General features: G+C 34.6%; 1 protein-coding gene across 2 annotated transcripts in view; it reads right to left on the bottom strand.

The window, feature by feature from the left end:
- The window catches only part of GALNTL6 (polypeptide N-acetylgalactosaminyltransferase like 6), a 1222158-nt gene that overhangs the window by 764637 nt on the left and 433348 nt on the right, over positions 1 to 24173 (bottom strand). For both annotated transcript variants that reach the window (XM_032332218.1, XM_032332219.1), the window contains exon 3: positions 19464 to 19572. In XM_032332218.1, the coding sequence (XP_032188109.1) occupies positions 19464 to 19572 (109 nt within the window). The remainder of the gene's footprint in view (positions 1 to 19463; positions 19573 to 24173) is intronic.

Raw genomic sequence — 24173 nt, 5'->3', positions numbered from 1 at the left:
TTTTAGAAAGCCTGTCTTCCAGATTCTAAAACAAAGAAATGGAAAGAAAGCCAAAAAATAAATATGTTCAGTGACATGCATTTCATTGGTAACTATGCTTCTTGAAGATGACATACTTGGAACAAAGGCATTGATTGTACTACATTCTCACATTTTCAGAGAAAGTGAATTGATGTGAACATCTATCATGATCACAACGTGACCTCCTAGTCACACACAAGCTTGCAGAGTGACTTGTGATGTCTCACTTCAGAAATGCCACTCATTGTATCAACTGATACTCAGTATTATCTTAACTATGTTTAAAAGAATGGCACAACTTGAGCATGACTTAGACTGCTTAAATGCCTGTCATTATGAAATAGACTGGCTCACTTTAAACCAGGTTTTCACATGCTGATCACATCTTACTATCTAAGACATTCCTCTGTCTTCACACTGGTCATGGCATTCTTATGACAATCCATTCCAACATTTAAATAATTTTCTCCATCTTTTGTGCTCAGGTCTCTTTCCCTATCCTGAGTCCAGGATTCTCTCTACTTCTTAAAAGCCCTTACTTAATTTCCACCTCTGTCTCTCATACTTTCTCTGATCACTATTTCACATTGACCTCTAAATTTTCTCAAATTTTATGACCCACGCTGTAGGATTCCAGAGTTTAACATTATTTTTAATTTAGCCTGTAAAATATAGAACAGACACATTGGAGATAGCGCAGTTTGGCTCTAGCCACTGCAACAAAATGAGCATGCACTAAAGCAAGTCAATTGAGAATTTTTTGTTTTTCCAGTGTGTACTTTCAAGTTATATTTACACTATAAGCAATTAAGTATGCAATAACATTGGGTCTAAAGAATTCACATACTTTAATTTTAAAAATATTTTACTGTTAAAAAGTGCAATCATCTGAGCTTTGAGCGAATTTAAATATTTTTGCTCATGTAGGGTTTTGCCTTGATGTTGATGACTGCTGACTGATCAGAGTGGTAGTTGCTGAAGACTGGGGTGGCAGTGGCAATTTCCCAAAATAAGACAACAATGAAGTTTGCCACAGTAATTGACTCGTCCATTCATGAATGACTTCTCTGTAGCATGTGATTTTTTGATAGCATTTTACCCACAATAAAATTTCTTCCAAAATTGGAGTCAGTTTTCTCAAACTCTGTCTCTGTTTTATCAACTAAGTTTTTGTAATATTCTAAATCCCTTTTCATCATGTCAACAATCTTATGGCATCTTCACCTGGAGTATATTCCATCTCAAAAAAACTCCTTTGCTCATCCCTGAGCAGAAACTCCCCATCCATTCAAGTTCTATGATGAAATTGCAGCAATTCAGCCACATCTTCAGGATTCACTTCTAATCCTAGTTTTCTTGCTATTTCCACTAAATCTCCAGTTACTTTCCCCACTGAAGTCTTGAAGCCCTCAAAGTCATCCTTGAGGGTTGGAATTCAATTCTTCCAAACTCTAGTTCTTACTGCTATTTTGACCTCTTCTCCTGAATCTTGAATGTTCGTAATAACACCCAGAATAGTGAATTCTTTCCAGAAAGCTTTCAACTTACTTTATCTAAATCCATCAGAGAAATCATAATCTGTGGTATCTAGGGATTTACGGGATGTATTTCTTAAAAAAGACCTGAAAGTCAAAGTTAATCCTTGATCCCTGGGCTACAGAATGGATGCTGTGTGAGCAGGCACAAGAGCAACATTAATCTCATTGTCCATCTCCATCAGAGTTCTTGAGTGACCAGGTTCATTGTCAATTAGCAGTCATACTTTAAAAGGAACCTTTATTTATTTATTTTTTCTGAGCCATAGGTCCCACAGTGGGCTTAAAATATTCACTAAAGCATATTACAAACATATGTGCTATCACCTAGGCTTTATTGTTCCATTTCTATAGCACAGAGTCGATTTCTCATATTTCTTAAGAGCCCTAGGGTTTTTGGAATGGTAAATGGGCATTGGCTTCAACTTAAGTCATTTGCTGCAGTAACCCCTAACAGGAAGGTCAGCCTGTCCTTTGAAGCTTTGATATCAGGCATTGACTTCTCCTCTCTAGCTATGAAAGTCCTAGATGGCACCTTTTTCCAATTTAAGGTGGCTTCATTTAATTGAAAATCTGTTGTTTTGTGTAGCCACCTTCATTAGTTATCTGAGCTGGATCTGCAGGGGAACCTGCTGCAGCTTCTACATCAGCATGTGCTGCTTCACCTTGCACTTTAGTATGGAGTCATATTCTTTCCTTAAACCTCATGAATCAACCTCTGCCAGCTTGAAACTTTTCTTCTGCAGTCCTCACCTCTCTCTGCCTTTCTAGAATTGAAGAAAGTCAGGGCCTTTCTCTGGTCAGGCTTTAGCTTAAGGAAATGTGGCTGGTTTGATTTTCTACCCAGACCACTAAAACTTCCTCTTTAACAGCAAAAAGTCTATTTTACTTTCTCATGTGAAGGGGATCATTTGGGTAACACTTTTAATTTCCTTCGAGAATTTTTCCTTTGCATTTACAATTTAGTTGTTTGATACAAGAACTCCAACTTATAGCCTATCTCAGCTTTCAACGTGCCTTCCTCACTAAGTTTAATCCTTTCTAGTTTTTAATTTAAAATGAGAGACATGTAACTTCCCCTTTCACATGAACACTTCGAAGCCATTGCAGGGTTATTCTTGTATTTTATCTAGAGAATAGGGAGACCTAGGAAGAGCAGAGCAATGGGGAAATGGCCAGTAGGTGGAGAAGGGAGAACACACAATGTTTATCAATGAAGTTTGCTGTTTTATATGGACATGGTTGGCAGCACCGCCAAAACAATTACAGTAGTAACATTAAAGATCACTAATCACAGATCACCATAATAGACAGAATAATAATGAAAATGTTTGAATTATTGCAAGAATATCAAAATGTGACACAAAGACAAAAAGTGACTTTGTTGCAGTTGGGAAAATAGCACCCAGAGACTCTTTCCAGGCAGGATTGCCACAAGTCTTCAATTAGTAAAAAATGCAATATCCACAAAGCTCAATAAAGTGAAGGGCAATAAAACAAGTTATGACTGGGGGCGCCTGGGTGGCTCAGTGGGTTAAAGCCTCTGCTTTCCGCTCAGGTCATGATCCCAGGGTCCTGGGATCGAGCCCCGCATCGGGCTCTCTGCTCAGTGGGGAGCCTGCTTCCTCCTCTCTCTCTCTCTGCCTGCCTCTCTGCCTACTTGTGATCTGTCTGTCAAATAAATAAATAAAAATCTTAAAAAAAAAGTTACGACTGTACTTGTATTCTGATCCTCTAAATAAAATAGTGCTTGTCATTTCATTAGCAATCTGTCTTTATTATTCCATGCTCTTTGTAAACTTGTATGTTCATATACTGTATTAGGTTGAACTTAAGGAAATTGTTGTTTTTATAGATCAGATATTTTCGAAATTTGTCAACTTCATATGTTCTCAAAATAATATTATTTTATTCTTCACCAGTATATGAGGTCCCTTGCTATATTATTTAGTGATTTTCTCCCTAATATTTTACTAACTATTTCATGGCACTCTTAACCATATGCCTACTTATTTGCTACCATATGAAAACAAAATACCAAATACCTCTTCCCACCATGGCACTGCTTCTAATAAGATGGACCTTTAAAATTCTTGTACTTCCCCACACTTCATCTTTTCCCTCAAGACACCTTTAGAACATTATTACTGTCTAAATACCTCTCCATCCTTGATAAGATGGCGTGCCACTTTCAACACTTAATATTATTTCATTTTTATCCTCTCTTTATGTAGATTTTTAAAATTCTTCACTATATGTTGCCCACTTTTTAAAATTTTTCCTTATATTGAAGATTTTATTTTATTTGTTCCTTGGCTGGAATTCTTTCTAAATTATTATACTTAGAAGAGGTGTTTGTGTAATATATTCTCTCAACTTTGTATATACTGAATGTATATATATTCCCTCTCCTCTAATTTGTAGAGTTGTAGAGGAAGATTTTAATGACAGACTGGTTATCTTTCCTCTCTGTATAACTTTTTACTCTACCAAGAGATTTTAAAAGGATTATTTTTACCCTAATTTGGAAAAAAATTTAACTAACATATTCTTAGGTGTGTCTCTTTTCATCCATGTTGTCATCTTTGGGCTGAAATATTCTTGAGAGCCATGACATTTTCTTTTAATATTTTTCTAAATTATTTTCTTTTTCAGTTGTTTGAATTCATGTATCTGTTTATAGTTTTAACCTTTCTGACTATAGTTTCTGTGCTATTTTGACATTTTTTTATATTTAATCTTCCTGTCCACAAATATGTGTCTCAAAAGCCCTTCTATACTTACATTAAATGTTTTAAGTTGAAAGTAACATTCTTTGTTCCAGAAAGTCCTGTGCATGGGCAAATTGATCCTCTTCGAATGCCTCCTTGCTGTTGTTTTTCACTAGACTATCTATCTTCTGTCCTTTCCTGAAATTCTATTTCACTAGATTTCCACCGTTATGTGGAAGTACCCCTCTTGTGTTTCTTTCTCAGGCTGTCAGCCTCCTTAGATGACTATTACCCTCCTTTTTAATCTCAGTTTTGCTTTCCTTTGAAATTCAGTTTCACCTGTTCTTTCTTGGTAACCATACCTGAATGAGTCAGAAGGGATTAAATCACTTGTCCCTTATTAAGGGGTCAGTATATTTCTAGAATTGTTCCTAGAATTGTCTATTCCTAGAATTTTCAGTTGCAAAATCTGGTCTTCTCCCAGTATCAGCCATAGAGAAGAATCAGTTCACTTGCTCAGGACCCTCCAGGCTGGGGTTCAGGCTTTCCCTGGCCCAAACAGCATTAATTCCTGCATCTACTCGGGCCCTGTTGAGCCTTGTGATGGTTAGTTTTATGTGTCAACATGCCTAGACCCTTGTGCCCAGGTATGTGTCAAACATTATTCTGGATGTTTTTGGATAAGATTAACATCTGGGACACCTTGGGTGACTCAGTTGGTTAAGCATCTGCCTTTGGCTCAGGTCATGATCCCAGGGTCCTGGGATTGAGACCCACCTCAGGCTCCTTTCTCAGCAGGGAGCCTGCTTCTCCCTCTGCCTGTTGCTTACCCTGCTTATGGGCTCTGTCTCTCTCTGACAAATAAATAAATAAAATCTTTTAAAAAAGATTAACATTTAAATCAGTAGACATTGTGGTTGTCAGTGGTTGGACCTCACCCAATCACTTGAAGAATTTACTAGAATAAAGGCTGACTTCTGATCAAGAAGGAATTCTATCAGTGGACTCTCTTTGGACTTGAACTGCAACTCTTTTCCTGAGTCCCCGTCAGATTTTGGACTTATCAAGCTCCTTCCACAACTGGGTGAGCCAATTTGCTAAAACAAATCTATCTCCATAAGTATATACATATTCCATACATATATGCATCTGTTGGTTCCGCTTCTCTGGAGAAGCCTGATATAAGCTTTGATCACATCATCCTGTCCCTGACATCTCTTTATTTAAGGGGAGATACTGTTATTTAGAATAACCAGAAGAACATAAAAATTGACTATATGACACAGTGTGCTCTAAGTGTCTGCTATATTTATTGATCCATTCTGAATAATGGCTAAAACTGATTCAGAATATAACATTCACTATGTTTTATAACAAGTTTCAATTGTACTCTGGCCAAGGTTTTCAAGATGGCTTCCTACCTGAACCAAATGGAATCATCTCACACCGAGGTGTCCTATTGTGTTTGAGGAAGCCAGACATGACTGATTTACACCATAGTCATAACCTAAACTGATTGGTGACTGCTCTAACCAGTCACATTCTCACTTTTAGAACATTTTCCCCAGAGTTAAGTAAAGAAGCTAGTCGTTAGAGAAAGGGAGAAAAGAAAGAATAGGCACTGAGATGCAGAAGAAAGAACTCCTCACTAGACAGGGAGAAAGAGCTTTTCTAAGCTCACTATTCTTGCTGTGCAGTGACAAAGCTGCTGGGAGATTCCTAGTGCTACACTGTAGCATGCTCAATGTTCAGATTTTACTCAAGTCCAGGCAATTTGTTTATGAAATTATTTCCTGCTTTTTGGCACTTTGGTTTATTGTTAAAATAAATGTCCATGAAGCCGATGGATGCACTCTCACTGTGTGTCCTTATTCCTTTCGACATAAAGAAACTGATGCATTATTATATTTAAAGAAATATTCAAAAGTTTCTTTTCATAGTTGAAACACCTTATAGGAAATGTATATTCCACTTAAAAAAAAAAGTATTGCATTGTTCTTTGCCAAATGCATTTTGTTCATTATTCTAAAATATTGATGAAAAATCTCTTTCATAAAAGAGGTAGCATCCTTTATTTTAGTAGTTTAAAGTAACATTTTAATACAATTGTTTATGAACTTGAAAATTATCCTATAAGCATTTATTAGTTTACTAATATTTTTACATTATAATTTTGATTAAAATTAGTTAAATATAATTTATAATGGTTTAGATTGCTAAGAATTTATGCATGTCTGCTTATTCTAACATAAAAGTATATTGAAAAAGGAAAATAGAATCATCTGACTTATATTTACATCTAGAGCTTAGTCTGTATTTACTGGGACAGGGTGGGGCATCTCAGCTTGAATCCCCTTGTCCCCAGTGGTGAGATTTAACTCACCTGATAAACTATCTTGGAGGTATCTACTGGTTTTAGTTTATTTTCTTGCAGGTTTTCACATATTCATATTGTACACAAGCAAATGCTTGAATAGGGGAGGCAAGTAGTTGGTTAGGGGAAGCAAGAGTAGAACAACCAGTTGGTGTCTATCTGATATTGGTTCGCAGACTGATTTTAGAAACTTGTAGCTGAGTCCTTTTGACAAAAGAGCCATTTGAAGGAGCTGTTTTGTATGAGGATATCTGGGGGAGAGTGAATTGCAAACTTATGGCCTACATTACAAGGTGCTACACAAAGCAGAGGAAAGAATTCCCCTGACCACTTCCACAGAGAACTGTCAGGTGCAGGGCCAGAAAACACAGAAAAATAAACGCCTTAGGGACATGATGATGTGTTACTTTGGGAGCACCAGAGACAGGGTCCCGGTACTCGTGGCTATAAGATGCTGAACTTGAGTAGCTATCTACCACCAGTCATCAGTGTAAGGTCAGAGTAAAAGAATAGGGATATTAGTGGGTTAGTAAACTTGTAGTGACTTCCAGTAGCTATCTACCATCAGTCATCAATTTAAGGTCAGAGTAAAGGAGTAGGGACATTAGTGAGTTAGTAAACTTACACTGACTTCCAGGGAGTTCAGAAGTATGGTGAGGTTTTGTAGAGAGGAGATTAAGGGAGCTATAATTAAGGGAGAGCAAGAGTCAGAGAAATTGAGTCATCGCTATTGAGAGCATCTCCATTCATACACAGGTGAACAAAGCACAGGGCAATTCAGGTTACATATACTATAGATGACAAATAGTTGAAGCAGGAAGTCAATAATGAGATAAGAAGCAGCAAATATGAAAATAAAGTTGTCCCAGAATTTATTGGAGCTATGTGTGGCATCAACTTGAAAGGGGATGTGTGTGCATATATGATCACTTCATACATATATATAGATATCTATATATAGATATATCTCATGTACATGTATGGATCACATGCATAAAGTGACACATGTATATGTATAAAATCATCTTTCTAGATTTGCTTCTTTATTTTAAAATAAGATGAGTAACATTTGACCATTCTTTATAGGATTTTTGTGAGGAACATTGAGGCAATGTGCAAGAAATCACTGGACTCATGTTAAGGCACTACGCACATAGAAAGAATGAAATAATAGGAATGTAGAATAAACTAAAGAATAGTATAGGATTGGTAGTAAAAAAATGTTAGGTCTTTATCATAAGTATGACACTGACTTTCCAAATTTGGAGAATACAATTAGCATCCTTGTACTGGTTATAAAAATGCTCACAATGCATATGTCAGAAAGCTTACAAAATATTTTATCAAGTTGCATAAAACATTTCTATTATGACAAAACACAAAAGCTAAAAAATTAAATGTCAATCCAATAATTTCTTTGTTTATAAAACACTTGCTATAATTTCGAGGGTTATTCCTCAATGATCGTTATTCTTTAATATAAAATAAAAAGAATTTTATATGCATGAGTGGATTCTGATGTATATATCCAAATTAATATGTACCATTAGATTCTAGTAGTTTGTTATCTAGGTCAATGTCAATTAAGTTAATCTAGTAATTTTAGCCCAATAATGAATTTGGATCCCTAAGGCTCAGTTGGTCACCATGGAAATTAAAATCATTATTAAATGCCTGATAATACTAATTCCATTGTACTTTCATGGTCATTTCACATCAGTAAACCAAATACTGTATTAAATATAATTCTTTATGCATTAAATCTCTTTTTCCAGTAGATTATAATGTCTATGTTTTATAAACAATGCAAGTTTGTTATACATATTTTGGGGCAGCAATATTTTCCTTAAAAATGAAACAGTCCTTGAAAAGAAAAGAAAAGAAAAGAGAAAAGAAAAGAAAAGAATCCTACTCTGAGCTTCTAGTATTCCTGAGGATCACTTAAGTCACGTTTCTATGACTACTAAAGTGTCAGAAGGCCCAGTTGCTTTCATCTGGCATGAAGACTGCTCTTCACTCAGAGAGAATCGAGTCAAACTGGCATTTATGGTTCTGAAGCCAGTGTCTAGAAAGTGTTGCCATCAGTTTCAGGCACTGGCACTTTTCCTTCCCTAGTGGGTAAACACACATATTTCCTCTGTAGCACTCATAGATAATAGAGCCAAGAAGGCCCAGGACTCATTACTGAAACATTTTTGCCAGATCTTGGATAAGAATTTTGGAGGATATTCAAATAATCACTTGAATCTCTATGAATTATGCCTAAAATACAATGCAATCCTGGTCATTTAAGGTTGAATGAATTACAGTCCCTCAAATCTTAGGAAACTCTCAGTTGCGATAGGATTAGTATATTATAAATCTTTGTTACTCTCATACTGGTGACAGCAGAGTCCCAGGTCATCAAAAATGTATTCTTTATTTTTTGTTCTCTCACTCTTCTTCCAAAAACTTACATACACTGCATAAGTCCATAAACTGTATTACACTAAATGTAAGGATGGTTCTAAGTCCCACTAAAATTAAAGCCACAGCAAAAATAACAAATGTAACTTCATGGAGTTTAAAGATTTACCATTAGAGTTGAGAAATAGAAAGATTACCATTAGAGTTGAGGTATAAGTAATAGTGGGTGTTAAGAGTTTTCTGTGTGAAAAGCTGATAGAAAATACAGACTTACACTTACTTATGTCAAAGCTGTACAGGAAAGGTTTAAAATTGGGAAGAACAAAATTGAGTGCAAGACTTCAGGAAAATGAATGGCAGGCATAAAATCAATTTAACCTTAGTTTACTTGATCCATTTAGATTCAAATCCTTTCTTTTACTAGATGTTTCTCATCTTTTCCTTCTTGGCTCTTATCAGAGATCATCTCACTTCAGCAGAACATTTTCACATTACTTCATGATCAAGGATTATGATCTACTCATATAGCTCCTCCAAAATATGGGGCATTTATAGCCAGAAAAAAATTGATAATAATCACAGCTACCATATAAAAGAGATTTTTTACAAAACATAAGCACTATACCAGATTGGATACAGGTTTGGGACAGGTGCTTACAAGATGTTTGCCTTTTAAGAATGAAACCTAAAGTGAAGAGAGATAGCTCCACTTGAAGTATGTGTTAATATGAACCCTCTCATGACAATTATTGGGAGATTTTGTGTCAATTGGCTAGATTCGAAAGCACAAGAAAAATTATTCAAATTACAGCTGATTCAAATATAATCACATAGGCATAGTAATCAGGGATCTATAAATATACAAATAGCCATTAACTGAGGATAACTACAGTCCAGTTTAATTATATAATTTAATTAATGCTTAAAATAACTGTGTCACAGGTGCCATCATTAAACCACATTTTACTAATATGAAAAATAATAGCAATTAATTTAATGCACATTTGCCCATGGGAAGTTGATATTTCTAAATAGAGATATTGTGAGTTTTGCAAAAAAAAAAAAGTAAGTTGCACTATTTTAAAAATTAATTTTGTCTTTTTTTTAAAATACAAACTCATTGCAGTTTAATAAATCTTCTGAGATATTTCTTTTTTAAATTTATTTTTTATTTATTTTCAGCATAACAGCTTTCCATTATTTTTTGCACCACACCCAGTGCTCCATGCAATCCGTGCCCTCTATAATACCCACCACCTGGTACCCTATCCTGAGATATTTCTACTGCTACTTTCATATTATGATGTTGAAGTGGTTTTTCACTAATGTCACTCAGTCCAATTCAGCTAAATTTTGTTCTATTATTAGACATATAAATGATACATCTTAACAGAATGCTCATAATCTTTTCACTTCCATTTTACATTTTCATTATTATACAATGACTGTCAATGGAAATATTTCATTAAAAGTTAATTTTAACCTAATGAATAATAATGAATGTTATTTTGGTAATAATTCCCAATGTTGACCACCTCTCAATAAATCTCATTGCAAAATTTACTGAGAAAACATCATAGATGTATAAATTACTCTGAAATCATTAACAATAACAATGCTCTTTGTTGCTAGTGATTAAAAAAAAAAGATACCATATATTGTTTTTAAGAGACATAGTAGTTATAGCAAAATTACCATTGTTTTACTTCCTCAATGCAAAGTAGTTACTGTATCTCCCAGATGAAGCACATTTGTTTTTTCTTTCTTTCTTTCTTTCTCTTTTTTTAAGTAATAGAAGTTTATTAAGTGAAGATACAGAAAGCGATGATGCACATTTCTGCTTCCCATTCTGTTTGGTTAGTAATATTGTTCAATTATGTAGAATAAAGACATTTAAGAACAAAATGGGTCCCTGATCAGCACTAAAGGGAGCTGTTGTTTAAAGGAACTTAGGAAAGCCTCTGTTAATCATTTTAAAGTATGGTGCATTCCTCCATCTCAAATAGTGTTTTAATTCATATTCTTTAGATGTTTTGCAGTGAAAATTCACAATAATTAGGTATGAACATTTGGTAACTTAGATCATAAGGTTTACAGGATCCTAGGATCTAATCTCCAGGAGGGAAAAGTAAAAACCATGTTGTGTCAAGTTTTCACAATACTTTTTCCTTCCCTCCTTCCTTCCTTTCTTCCTCCTTTTCTTTTTTTATCAAAGGGGGTGGTGCGAAGCCAAAGAGAGAGGGAGAGAGAGAATCTTAAGCAGGCTCCACACTCAGCATGGAGCTGACAGGAGAATTGATCTCAGAACCCTGAGATCATGACCTGAGCCAAAACCAAGAGTCAGAGTTTAACCAACTGAGTCACATAGGTGCCCTCACAAAACTTACTCATACAGGAGTGTCATTATTCAAAAAGCCTGATGATTAAATGATTAAAGATAATGTTGTGATTTAGAGCCCTTGGGCAAGTGATTGTATTACAAGGAATTATATTTTTTAATTCATTAAATATATCTATATAGATAGATAGATAATTGCTATAAAAATTAAGTAGAGCAAAGGGATAGAAAGTGAATGAAAAAGACTATACCTATATATGATAATATGCTGACTGGCAAAATGTCTATACAGGTGATACATAGTCTTGTGACCTTCTGAAGTAGAAACTGGTTTGGAAGATACAAATTACCGGCATTCCAGGCAGCAGGAATAGCAAGTGAAAATCCTGCAACTTGTTTAGCATGCTCGAGGATAAACGATGTAACCAGTGGAGAGACCAAGTATCGATCAGTAGGAGACCAGGAAAGTGACAAAAGTAGGGATGGATAATGTTGGACCTCATAATCAGGGAATTATTTTGGATTTAATTTTTATTATGATGGCCAGAATTTGTAGGCTTTTGAGCAGATGAGTCAAATGAAGATTCCTCTAGTTGCTAATTGAAGAGCTGACTATGGGACAAGGAGAACAGTTGGTAGGCTACTGAAATAATTTAGCTAAGAGAGATCAAAGGTTTGATCAAAGGTTTGATCACTGTTTGATAACAGTGAAATGTCCTTCAACCATGCTGCACACTTTTCAAGAGCCATGTAATTCATTTTTGTCTATTTTTTTCCTCTGGAGTTTGGAGCAATATTTGAAATATAGTGACATTAAAAAGCATTTTTTGGACAAGTGAATGAATAAATGAATAAAATGATAAGACTTAATGAAAACTTTGAATATTCAAAACTATCATTAGCTAAGACAAATAGAAGTAGAGAAAAGTTAGATACAATTTCATAAGATTCCTGAGGCTTATAGTAAAATGCATAAGTTGATATGATTATACAAGAGGATAATCTGTTTCAAAGAAATAGATCAAATACAAGAGTTAAGAAGAGCTTTTTTCATGTTGAGTTCACACATAATGAAATCCAAAAACCAGTGATAAACACAGTGAAAATCCTTAGAATTAAGACACAAAGAAAATTGGACAAGACAATTTTCAAATTTCAAAACTAAAAATAAGTGCTTTCTAGAAATAGAGATGAGCAGTGTCAAAAATGATTTCATACCAATCAAGAAATGGGCAGAGGACATGAACAGACATTTCTGCAAAGAAGACATCCAGATGGCCAACAGACACATGAAAAAATGCTCCACATCACTCGGCATCAAGGAAATACAAATCAAAACCTCAATGAGATACCACCTCACACCAATCAGAATGGCTAAAATTAACAAGTCAGGAAATGACAGATGCTGGTGAGGATGTGGAGAAAAGGGAACCCTCCTACACTGTTGGTGGGAATGCAAGCTGGTGCAACCCCTCTGGAAAACAGCATGAAGGTTCCTCAAAAAGTTGAAAATAGAACTACCCTATGACCCAGCAATCGCACTACCGGATATTTACCCTAAAGATACAAATGTAAGTGATCCAAAGGGGCACATGCACCCGAATGTTTATAGCAGCAATGTCCACAATAGCCAAACTATGGAAAGAACTTAGATGTCCATCAACAGATGAATGGATAAAGAAGAAGTGGTATATATATACAATGGAATACTATGCAGCCATCAAAAGAAATGAAATCTTGCCTTTTGCAATGACGTGGATGGAACAAGAGGGTATTATGCTTAGCGAAATAAGTCAATTAGAGAAAGACAACTGTCATATGATCTCCCTGATATGAGGAAGTTGAGAGGTAACATGGGGGTTTTGAGGGGTAGGAAAAGAATAAATGAAACAAGATGGGATTGGGAGGGATACAAACAATAAGAGACTCAATCTCACAAAACAAACTGAGGGTTGACAGAGGAAGGGTGGTTGGGTTATGGACATTGGGGAGGGTATGTGCTATGGTGAGTGCTGTGAAGTGTGTAAACCTGGCGATTCACAGACCTGTACCCCTGGGGTTAATAATACATTATATGTTAATAAAATAAAATAAACATAAAATGATTTCATAAAACACATGGGCATATGTGCACATGCACACATGTATACACACCACTCTAGATGGATTGTGTGAAAGGATGTTTTTACCACTTAGAGAAATATGTTACAAAACTTAGGAAACATCACATATACAATTAAGGAACAGCTACCTAAACCAACTGCATTTTCTTCTCAACATCTGGTCAAGTTATTAGATCCATAGTCAGGGATATGCCATAAGCAGAGTTATTTGATTTCAGAAATCCATGGACTTTCTTTTTTCAAATTATATATGGAGAAATGTACCTGAATAGCTTTCTAACTGTTATTGCAATTATAATGAATAGTGTATAAGATAACGTAGTAAATAACATATCAATATCAACTTGTACATTGTCTTTTATATCAAAGGATTCCCTATTTTAGTTCCTTCCACTCCGCTTTTATAAATTATGTGAATGATATTCAAATAGCATGCGTCTCAATTTTTTGATACAGTACCACTCAAAAGGAAAGATAAACTGTTAAAAGATAAAATCTAATATTAAGAAATTCTCAAATGAGAATCTGATGCTGAAACTAACTCAGTGGGACACAGTGAGGTCATATACAGAAAATGTATAATTAGAAAAAATAGTCATGCTAAAAATATGACTTAGTAACCATTCATGAGAAAGAGATCAGGGAATTAATTAAATGAAAACTAAATTTATCTGTTATCACAGTAGACCTTTATCCTTTCAAATTTGGTTTACCTTGTCTACGGCCAAAACCACCCTGAATGCGCCCAATCTCGTCTGATCTCGGAAGCTAAGCAGGGTCGGGCCTGGTTAGTACTTGGATGGGACGCCTACAAATTTGGTTTACCTCTTCCAGGAAACCTTCCTGATCCTGAAATGCTATGTGAATTCACTTCTTCTATACTTAAAGTATTCTGGGTAATACGAATCCCAAAACAAAGAAATGTAAGATTATGGAATAAAAATCTGGGTTTCTATGAACATTAGTTAGAATTCTCCTAACAAATTCAAATAATCTTCTTAATTTAGTATACTCTATGGGTACAGATGCACTAGAAAATATCCCTGCTACTACACCTAAGGTCTTAGGGTCTATCCTTCAATCGCCTGTTTTCTGTTTATATTGTATTAATGCAAGAAATGTTCATTTCCTGAAAGGTGAAAGCCATATCTTCCTCATTACTCACCTGTGGTGTTTGACAACATATTCCCTATCCCCCCAAAAAATCACCAACTAATTAAAAGCAGATATTTAAAATACCTGATATCTCAAAAATTACCAAATATGCATCAAAGATGCACTTGCCAGAACAAAACAAACTAACACTATTAATATTAAATGTTTTAACAAAGACATTTAATGAAATGCATGCAGCCTATTATGTTACTGTGCTTTTCCAAAGGTTATTGAGATTTGATCAGGAGGTAATTTCTGGATTTTCTTATTTTTAAGATAATTTCAGCATTTATGTAGTCCAGACATTTCAAAATGCAACTAAAATATAACTAACTGAAACATAACAAATATAAAACATTAGACTACAGAGAAGTGTGAAGTACTAAAGTGGTACTGAGAAGGGAATTGAGAGCCCTAAATCCGTGGTCTATAGAGGTAGACTGAAATTTAAAAGCTATGAGTCTATTTTTAAAATTTAAAAAAAATAGCAATGAAAGGAATTAAAATAAAAGAAATAATACATATAAGACTGTAAATCAATGAGAAAAATATGATGGTAACATAAATAAAGTAGCAAAATTGGTTTTCACAATGAATAATAAAATTGACAAGTTCCTGGTTTAATAGATTAAGAAGAAAAGAAGAAAAAAAGTACAAATGATATTTGAAAGAAAACACAAAATAAATTTAAATGTTGCAGACATTAAATATTTAAGAACATTACAAATAAATTTGTTAATAAATATGAATATTTAGATGTAATGAATAAATTGCTGGAAAAATATAGTTGCAAGAAAAATAGACAAAAAAACTAGCACTATAACTATTTAAAAAGCTTAAAGTAGTAGTTAAAAATCTTTACTCCAAAAAAAGTCCAGGTCCAGACAGTTTTAGCTACCAGGTCTCCCTAATTATTAGAAAATACCTAAGTCAAGCGGAGAAAGACAACTATCATATGATCTCCCTGATATGAGGAAGTGGTGTTGCAACACGGGGGCTTAAGTGGGTAGGAGAAGAATCAATGAAACAAGATGGGATTGGGAGGGAGACAAACCATAAGTGACTCTTAATCTCACAAACCAAACTGAGGGTTGCTGGGGCGAGGGGGGGTTGGGAGTAAGGGGGTGGGGTTATGGACATTGGGGAGGGTATGTGCTTTGGTGAGTGCTGTGAAGTGTGTAAACCTGGCAATTCACAGACCTGTACCCCTGGGGATAAAAATATATGTTTATAAAAAATAAAAAAAATTAAAAAAAAGAATAAATGGATGCACAAATGAAAAAAAAAGAAATAAAATATATAATTATCACATTTAACAACCAATTACGAAGTGTAGAAAAAGAGAAACTATTACTCAAGTAACTTATGAAGCTATCATTACATTGTTAAGAAAACTTGACAAGGGCTCTATGAGAAAGAAAAACTCATGTCCAATATTCACTCATGAATAAAAAGACTCAAAAATGTTGAATAAAATATTAACAAACTAAATCCAGTAATAATAAAAAGACAGATTTAGTCTAGAATGGCACAATTGATTTCCATTACAAAATCAATAGAAATAATTTACTCAAATAACAGATTAAAGGAGAACATTTATCATATTTTTTATTTCAATAGATGAAAATAAACAAAAAACCTTTGATTAAAAACAGCATTCACTTAGGTTTAAACAAAAATAAACCAAACTCTCAACAAACCTAGCTGAAGAAAGCTTAACAACCATAACAAATTTTATTTTTTTAATAGTGACATAAAATATTAAGGTATGTGTCTAATTTGTTATACTTAGAATTGTAACAAGTCAAAAATTGCCACCAACAACTACTATTCACCATTACACAGGAACACCTAGTAAGTGCAGTTACTAGAACTGAACAAAAAGAATGTATATTATAAGATCTGGAATGGAAAAAAATAACCACTGTCATTACTTGTAGATACCATGAGTATGTACATTAAAAATTTAAGCTAGCTTATAGGTAAATGATTATAATTAGTAGAAGAGTTTAGAAAGTTTTCTAAGTTCAAATAAATATTAAAATTTATTTTCTATAAACCACCTATAAACAATGTGGAATTTCAATAAAATCAATAACACATACAATACCCATAAAACATTAGTTTTCTAGGAATAACACTAAAAAAAATCTGTGACTAAAATATAAACAAATTTCTAAAGATAATAAATAGGCAGCAAATTAAAATAATATATGCTATAGAATGGATCATTCAATAGTGAAAAATAGTCAACTATCTCTTAATTTAATTAACCTCTACCCCAGAACCACATACAAAAATATTTATAGCAACATTATATTCAACAACCAAAACGTAGGAACTCCCCAGATGCCCACAAAGAGGAGAATGTTGTAGAAAATTAAACAATAGTAGAAATAAATCAACTAGAATTACACACATTGACAGAAATGAATCTCAGAAATAATTCTGAGTGAAGGAAGAAAGTCATACATTATGATTCAATTTTTAGATCAAGTCCAAACACAGAAAAAGGCAATAGTATTTGTTTAGGTATATGTAATTAGGTAGTAAAACACTACACAGATGATCCTTTTCCTTGGCTTGGATATTAAAGACCAGAGATGTTCATTTTGATTATGTGCCTGCTTGTATGTTTGTGTATGTATAGTCCTTTTATTTATGTTCTATTTCATAAAATTTTTAAAAATGATGAATTTTAGTCTATTTCATTTGTCATCTATCTTCCAATGAATCATATAATATCTTAGCATTTAAAATTTTTTTAACTCCATAGAAAATTTCTGCCTTAGAGAAATTTTTATATTCCCAATTTTCTTGGTAGGTCAACTTTCCCTTGGCCCAAATAAGATGAGGACAGCAACAGCATGTTTATACAGGAGCAGAGTTATATGAAGCAGAAATAAATGTGGAATACTGGATTTTGTATCCAAAACCATCAGCACAAGTGAAGTTTAGGCATAGCAAATTAGGTGAAAGAAACTTGGATGAATTAATAATTATAGTTATCATTAGTTGAGTTTATAGTATGTCCAAATAATTAGCAAATTACTTTAGGTATATTTTCTTTAAGGCTTACAAAAATTCTGCAAAGAATAGTATCAGAAAGATAAATGGATTTGCTACTTACACAGCTTATGTAGAGAAAAGTTAGACTCTGAATCCAGGTGTGCCTCTCCCTTGCATATATGCTCTTGTCATTACTCCATATTCCCCAAATATTATTATTTGATGTCTAACAATGGGGTCTAAAAGAGCATGAAAAGACCTGATTTTTAATCTAGCTCTGTAAATTATTAGTTGTTTGACCTTGGATAATATTTAATAAACTCTTAAAGACCTCAGTTCCATAGTTTTTTTTCTTTTTTTCTCTCTTCCTTTTCTTGCAAATTGGGGATAATAATATCTGTTAGAGTCATTATGAATTTTAAATAAAATTCATATGTAAAGTATCTAATACAAAATATCTGTTCAATAAATTGCAGCTTCAGTTGATTAAATTATATGAACATCTCCAAAAAAATGTCAGCATCCTTGGGTTAGAAAGAGAAACAGATGACTGGATTCATACAGGCTAATGAAGCAAATAGAAGAAAAAGATAAGAGAGCCCAAAAGTGAAGACCCTGGTAAAGAACTCACTTTCATGACTGTTCACCTGGTCATGGCCAAGATGGGCAGACGATGAAGCCTGGAAGAGGCTGGTTCTCTGACAAACAGAGAACATCCTTAGGATGAACAACTTTAATGAAGTTGGGGGCAGGGGTGGAGAAGATCTTAATTTTTAAAGAAAAGGAATGGAAGAAGAAAATGAAAGAAGACTTTAATTAGGTCAACCACAACCAACCCAGAGCAAAGAACAGTTCACAACCTGCACAATTGCATAACTTTAAATACTCTCTCTCCAGGTTTCCTGATGAAATGAGCTATGAGAAAGTTTAACCAGGAGAACCTCATACTGTGATTAGTCACAGTTTTGCTGCTGATTTGACTTAGAATGCAGTGTCTCAGTGCTTTCCAGATTTCTTTACCAAACAAGAAGTTCTCTATTTCTATGGCAGCTTCACTATGGGGAAAAAAAACAAAAACAAAACACAAAAACCCAGATCTCCTCCGGTTGAGTAAAAGCATAAGGACTTCCTACCATATGTTACTCATGTTCATTTGATGTCTAATTATACACCTTTCTGAATCTCTATTACCAATTACTTAATTTTACAGTATTTCTACAAAGACTTAATTTTTCCTGTTATTTTTTCCAAGAAGTAAAATATTCTCTAGCCCAAGACTAGAATTCTGCTGCATATATACAGACCTACTTGATTCTTTTCCACTCCCTGCCTATTTGCTCAAGTACTGTCAACCTCAGGTCCCCAGATCCTGTGATCAACCAATTGCTGTAGCCTCCCCAACGCCTAGAATTGTAGTATTCCTTGAATACTGTGCATTGTCAGTTAGATATGCCTCAGCCCTAACAAATGAATCAAACTCAACACAGGTGTCTACCAAGGCAAGTCTCACTTATAAATCTCAATATCTTCCTGGAGATTATTAAAAGGCAGCTCAGAAATATGAAATATTATAGATTTCTAAAACTTGTATGTCCTCTTCTTAAGCTAATATTGTAAAAGCTATTCATTATTTGTTCTCTCTCTGAAATTTGAAATTGTTTTAATTCTCTCCAACATTGACTCCAATATCCCCAAAAGACATAGAAGAAATGCTAATTAGAGATCCTTTAAGTGACAAATGAGATACTGCAGTAAGTAAAATAGCACTTTGGCTTACACTGGACTTCATACCTGAGCGCATAGCCTCTTTCTGAATGCTTTCATAGTCATGCCAGTCCTTTCTTCTCAAACCATCTGTCCATGCATAGAATTGCCCATCTCCCAGGCCCAGTGGAAATGTCTGTGGAAAAGGAAAGTATTCAGAGCATAAAAAGGAGGTATTTCCTTTTGCATGGTAGGTAAACACAGCCGAGCACATAATAGGCAATCAAAGAATATTTGTTGAATAATGATTCTTCTAAGTATACTGAAAAGAAAGCTCTTGCTAGTGACAAGATTAATATACAGATTTTAAAATAAGAGCCTGGGTCACTCACAACCCCTACAATTTCCTATTCTGCTTTATCCAGAGACATTTTTAACTCACTGTATCACCTCCTCTGAGCATAATACTAGTAGTGGTACTAAATAGAATTAATTTTGTTTGTGATTTGCAGTTTCATTCATTTGGATCAAGTATATTTGAATTCCCTGATAATAATATTAAGCAACCATTCACTGAATGCTCACTATAAGCCAGGCACTATGTTAAATACTCTGCATATAAAAGATTGTTTAATCTTTATGGTAGTCTATGGTTAACTAGCTACATTTTTCTGTCAATTAAAGTTAGGCCCAAAGAACAGAAATAATTTGAATTAAACCACAGTGGCAAAGTCAGAACTTGGAACAGTTAAGACTGAAATTGTGATCTTAACAACTATTAAAACTGTCTCCCATCTAGATTTCTGTCAAAGTATGGTACATGGTTACACTTGCAGTTGAACTTAGCAACTACTCAACAATTATAGTCACAACATGTGTTTTATGCTTTGGTAAAACCCAGTATGTTCCAATGTCAACTTGAAAATTACACTTGTGTGCATTGTTGAGATTACATATTTGGTGTTTATTCTTGGTAATAAGAAACAAATGTTTTGAATGAAATTTATTTTCACAATCTTAATACTCAACATAATATAAAATAAATGTTTTCATATCCACATACCAATTTTTTTCTTGGTTTACTTTTTGAAGTAAATAATACATCCCCAGAATGAAGGGTAAAATTTAAAGTTTCAAATTAGATAAAACAAAAAAATAATCTGAGAGCAGAAACTTTACTCCAAGAGGCTTTGCAAGACAAATAAAATGTCTTATTTCTTAGTTTGAAATAGTAGGACTATTATATATCTCAGTCCATCTTTGTAGGTTATAAAGTCCATCTTTGTAGGCTGTTTGAAAGGATGAAAATGGAGTTTGACATGAAAAAATACTTAAAATCAGAAGAAAGATTTGCCAAATCAGGTGACTATTATCTAGATATTTAAAGGAATTTGTTACAAGAGTAGTGATTTCAGGAAAATGAAAATAATAGAGGAATAAACATACAAGGATGATGATGAGTTTATATAAAATACTGAGGATAATAAGAATAAATTCTTAAAGGAGGATGACAAGAAAGAAAAGTTATGGAAAAATTAACAGAAAAGAACATAGTAAAAATAGAATAAAATGGGAAAATAATTTTGGAAAGACATTTGGGTTTATAATAGCAAACATTAAAAAAGTCATACACTTTTTCTAATTGATAATTGTTTTCATAATTAGAAATTTTACCAAAATTCAGCTGGGAATCAGACATTTTAAATAATCAAATAGCTTTAAAATGCAAAACTCATGTTTTGTCTCAAACTTGCATTTGCAATAATAAATACTGAGCAGTAATGGAAATCTCTTACACTGATTCAGATAATACCAATTTATAAATATCACTTTTGGATTAAAATAGATCATTTCAAAACAAATTTTGATATTAAACATGAAGATTTTCTTGTGTAAACTCTAAATATCCAAACTCTCTCTTGTTACTTATTGGTTCACAAACAGGGCCCCGAAAAAGGAAAGAGGCAGGCCACTCCAGCATAGTGGTTGACAGGAATAATAAGCAAGGGAACTTACATATGAACCTTGTGTTGGGCACCCCAAGACATGTAGATCCTTGCACAGGCCAGCAAGAATCTCCAAAGTTTATATAGAGACCTTAATTGGGTTCAGTCACATATGCAATCTAATAGTCTCAACAATACCTTATTCTCTCAAGGCTGTTGTTTTAAACAATTCCTAGTGTGGAAGTAGTAGGTGGAGTGTATATTCCAAGGACTCAGGAGGAGTGAGGAGCCTCTGATTGCCCAGGTCCCCATTCTCCTGCCAGCTGGTGGTCATGTCCTCATGATGATCTCCTCCAACACTTCACCCATTTTGACCAGCTCTTATAATCTAACACATTCCCCCTCTTCTGCAATGTGCCCTATGATGCCAACAAGGGTTTTACTAGTATGGAAATGGTTAATTTGGTTACTATCTGGCTACACTTGAGGCAGAGTTCACAGAACCTATATAGGCATACACAAGTGAAAATACAGGTTAGCATAATGATTCTCAGAGGGAGGAGCAAGATGGTGGAATATCACTGGGTCCCAGGAGTTCAGCTAGATAGTTATGAAACCATTCTGAACACCCACAAACTCAACAGGAGATCAAAGAGAATAAGAGCAGCAATTCTAGGAACAGAAATCAACCACTTTCTGGAAGGTAAGACTTGCAGAGAAGTGAATCAGAGGCGACATATAGGAAGGCAGACCGCAGGGGCAGGGGCTGGCTCCTGGCAAGCAGTAGAGCAGCAGAGCACAAAATCAGAACTTCCAGAAGTATACTCCACTGAGGAACGTTGCTCCAGAGGCTAAGCAAGGGGTGGGACCCTTATGTGGACAGTGTGGTCTCAGGACCTGCGGGTTCAGAAAAAGACCAGGGGTGTCTGAGTGTAGCAGAGCTGCCAGGTATTGGAGAGGGGAAGCCGGCTACAGAGACAGAGCCGAGGTGGGGGCTCTCAGCTTGGGCTTACTTTAAACCATGATCTAAAGCAAAATCCAGCCACTACTCTTCGTGCTGGAACACCACAAGTGGCAGATCTGGGGAAACCTCCTCCTTCCACGTCTGGAAGGAGTGGCGAAGGAGCCTGTGGCAGGAGTCTGCTGGGTCACAGGCCAGGTGAGCATGGAGTGCCGCTGGAGACAGGGAAACTCTTGACTGCTTTTCTCTGAGGGTGCACTGAGGAGTGGGGCCCCGAGATCTTAGCTCCTCCGGGCTGAAGATTGGGAGGCTGCCATTTTCATTCCCTTCCTCCAAACCTCTACAGAAAGCATTCAGGGAACAAAAGCTACGGAGAGTGAACCCGAGCAGATGACTTAGCTTGGTAAGGGTGGTGCAACTCTGCCTCAGGCAACGACATTTGAGAATCACAACAGGCCCCTCCCCCAGGAGATCATCAAGAATATCCAGCCAAGACCAAGTTCACCAATCAATGAGAACTGCAACACTTCAGAGCTACAGGAATATAGTACATAGAATTCATGGCTTTTCCTCCATGATTCCTTAGCCTTCCAAAGTTAAATATTTTAAATTTTATTTTTTTCTTATTCTATTTTAAAAAAAATTTCCTCTTTCCTATTTTAATGTTTTTTAAACTATTTTATCATATCAACACTGTTTTAAAAATCTTTTTACATTTTCATTGTTATAGTCATGTTTTATTCCTTTATTGCATTTAACCATATTCATATTCTTTCTTCTTTTTTAACCAGCTTCTTATTAATCAATTTCTTTTTTAGAATCTTTTAAAATTTTAATCTTTACAGTCATATCCCATCCTTCATCATGTTTACACTTATTTATATATATATATATGTATGTATATGTACATATATATATATACTTTATATATATATGTATGTATATATGTGTGTGTGTGTGTGTGTGTGTGTGTATATATATATACTCCTTTCTTTAAAATTTTGGGAAGTAGTTTCTTCTGACAGACCAAAATACACCCAAAATCAAGTCTGTGGCTCTCTTCTATTCACCAGTTCTAAATATATATATATATATTTTTTTTCTTTTTTCTTCCCCCACACCCCCCAGTTTCATGACTCTTCTCATTTGGTTAGTGTATATTTTTCTGGGGTCATTACTACCCTTTTAGCATTTTGTTCTCTTATTCATCTATTCTTACCTGGATAAAATGACAAGGCAGAAAAACTCACCTCAAAAAAAACAACAAGAGGCAGTATTGGTACTAGTACTGATGACTAGGGACGTAATAAGTACAGACATTAGTAATATGTCAGAGTTAGAGTTCAGAATGATGACTATCAAGGTGCTATCTGGGCTCAATAAAACATGGAAAATACTAGAGAATCCCTTTCTGGAGAAATAAAAGAACCAAAACCTAACCAAGTTGAAATCAAAAAAGGTATTGATAAGGTGCAATAAAAAATAGAGGTTCTTACTGCTAGGATAAATCAGGCAGAAGAGAGAATCAGTGATACAGAAGACCAGATGATGGAGAATAAAGAAGCTGAGAAAAAAAGAGAGATAACTACTGGACCATGAGGGCAGAATTCAAGAGATAAGTGATACCATAAGACAAAACTGTATTAGAATAATTGGGATCCCAGAAGAAGAAGAAAGAGAGAGGGGGCAGAATGTATATTGGAGCAAATTATAACAGAGAATTTCTCTAATTTGGTGAAGGATGCATGCATCAAAATCCAGGAGACACAGAGAATCCCCCTCAAAATCAATAAAAATAGGTCCACACCCCATCATCTAATAGTAAAACTTACAGGTCTCAGTGGTAAAGAGAAAATCCTGAAAGCAGCTCGGGACAAGAGGTTTGTAACA

The sequence above is a fragment of the Mustela erminea genome, chromosome 2 (genome assembly GCF_009829155.1).
Source record: "Mustela erminea isolate mMusErm1 chromosome 2, mMusErm1.Pri, whole genome shotgun sequence".
Lineage (NCBI taxonomy): Eukaryota > Metazoa > Chordata > Mammalia > Carnivora > Mustelidae > Mustela > Mustela erminea.
This window is presented reverse-complemented; position numbering and strand designations above follow the sequence as displayed.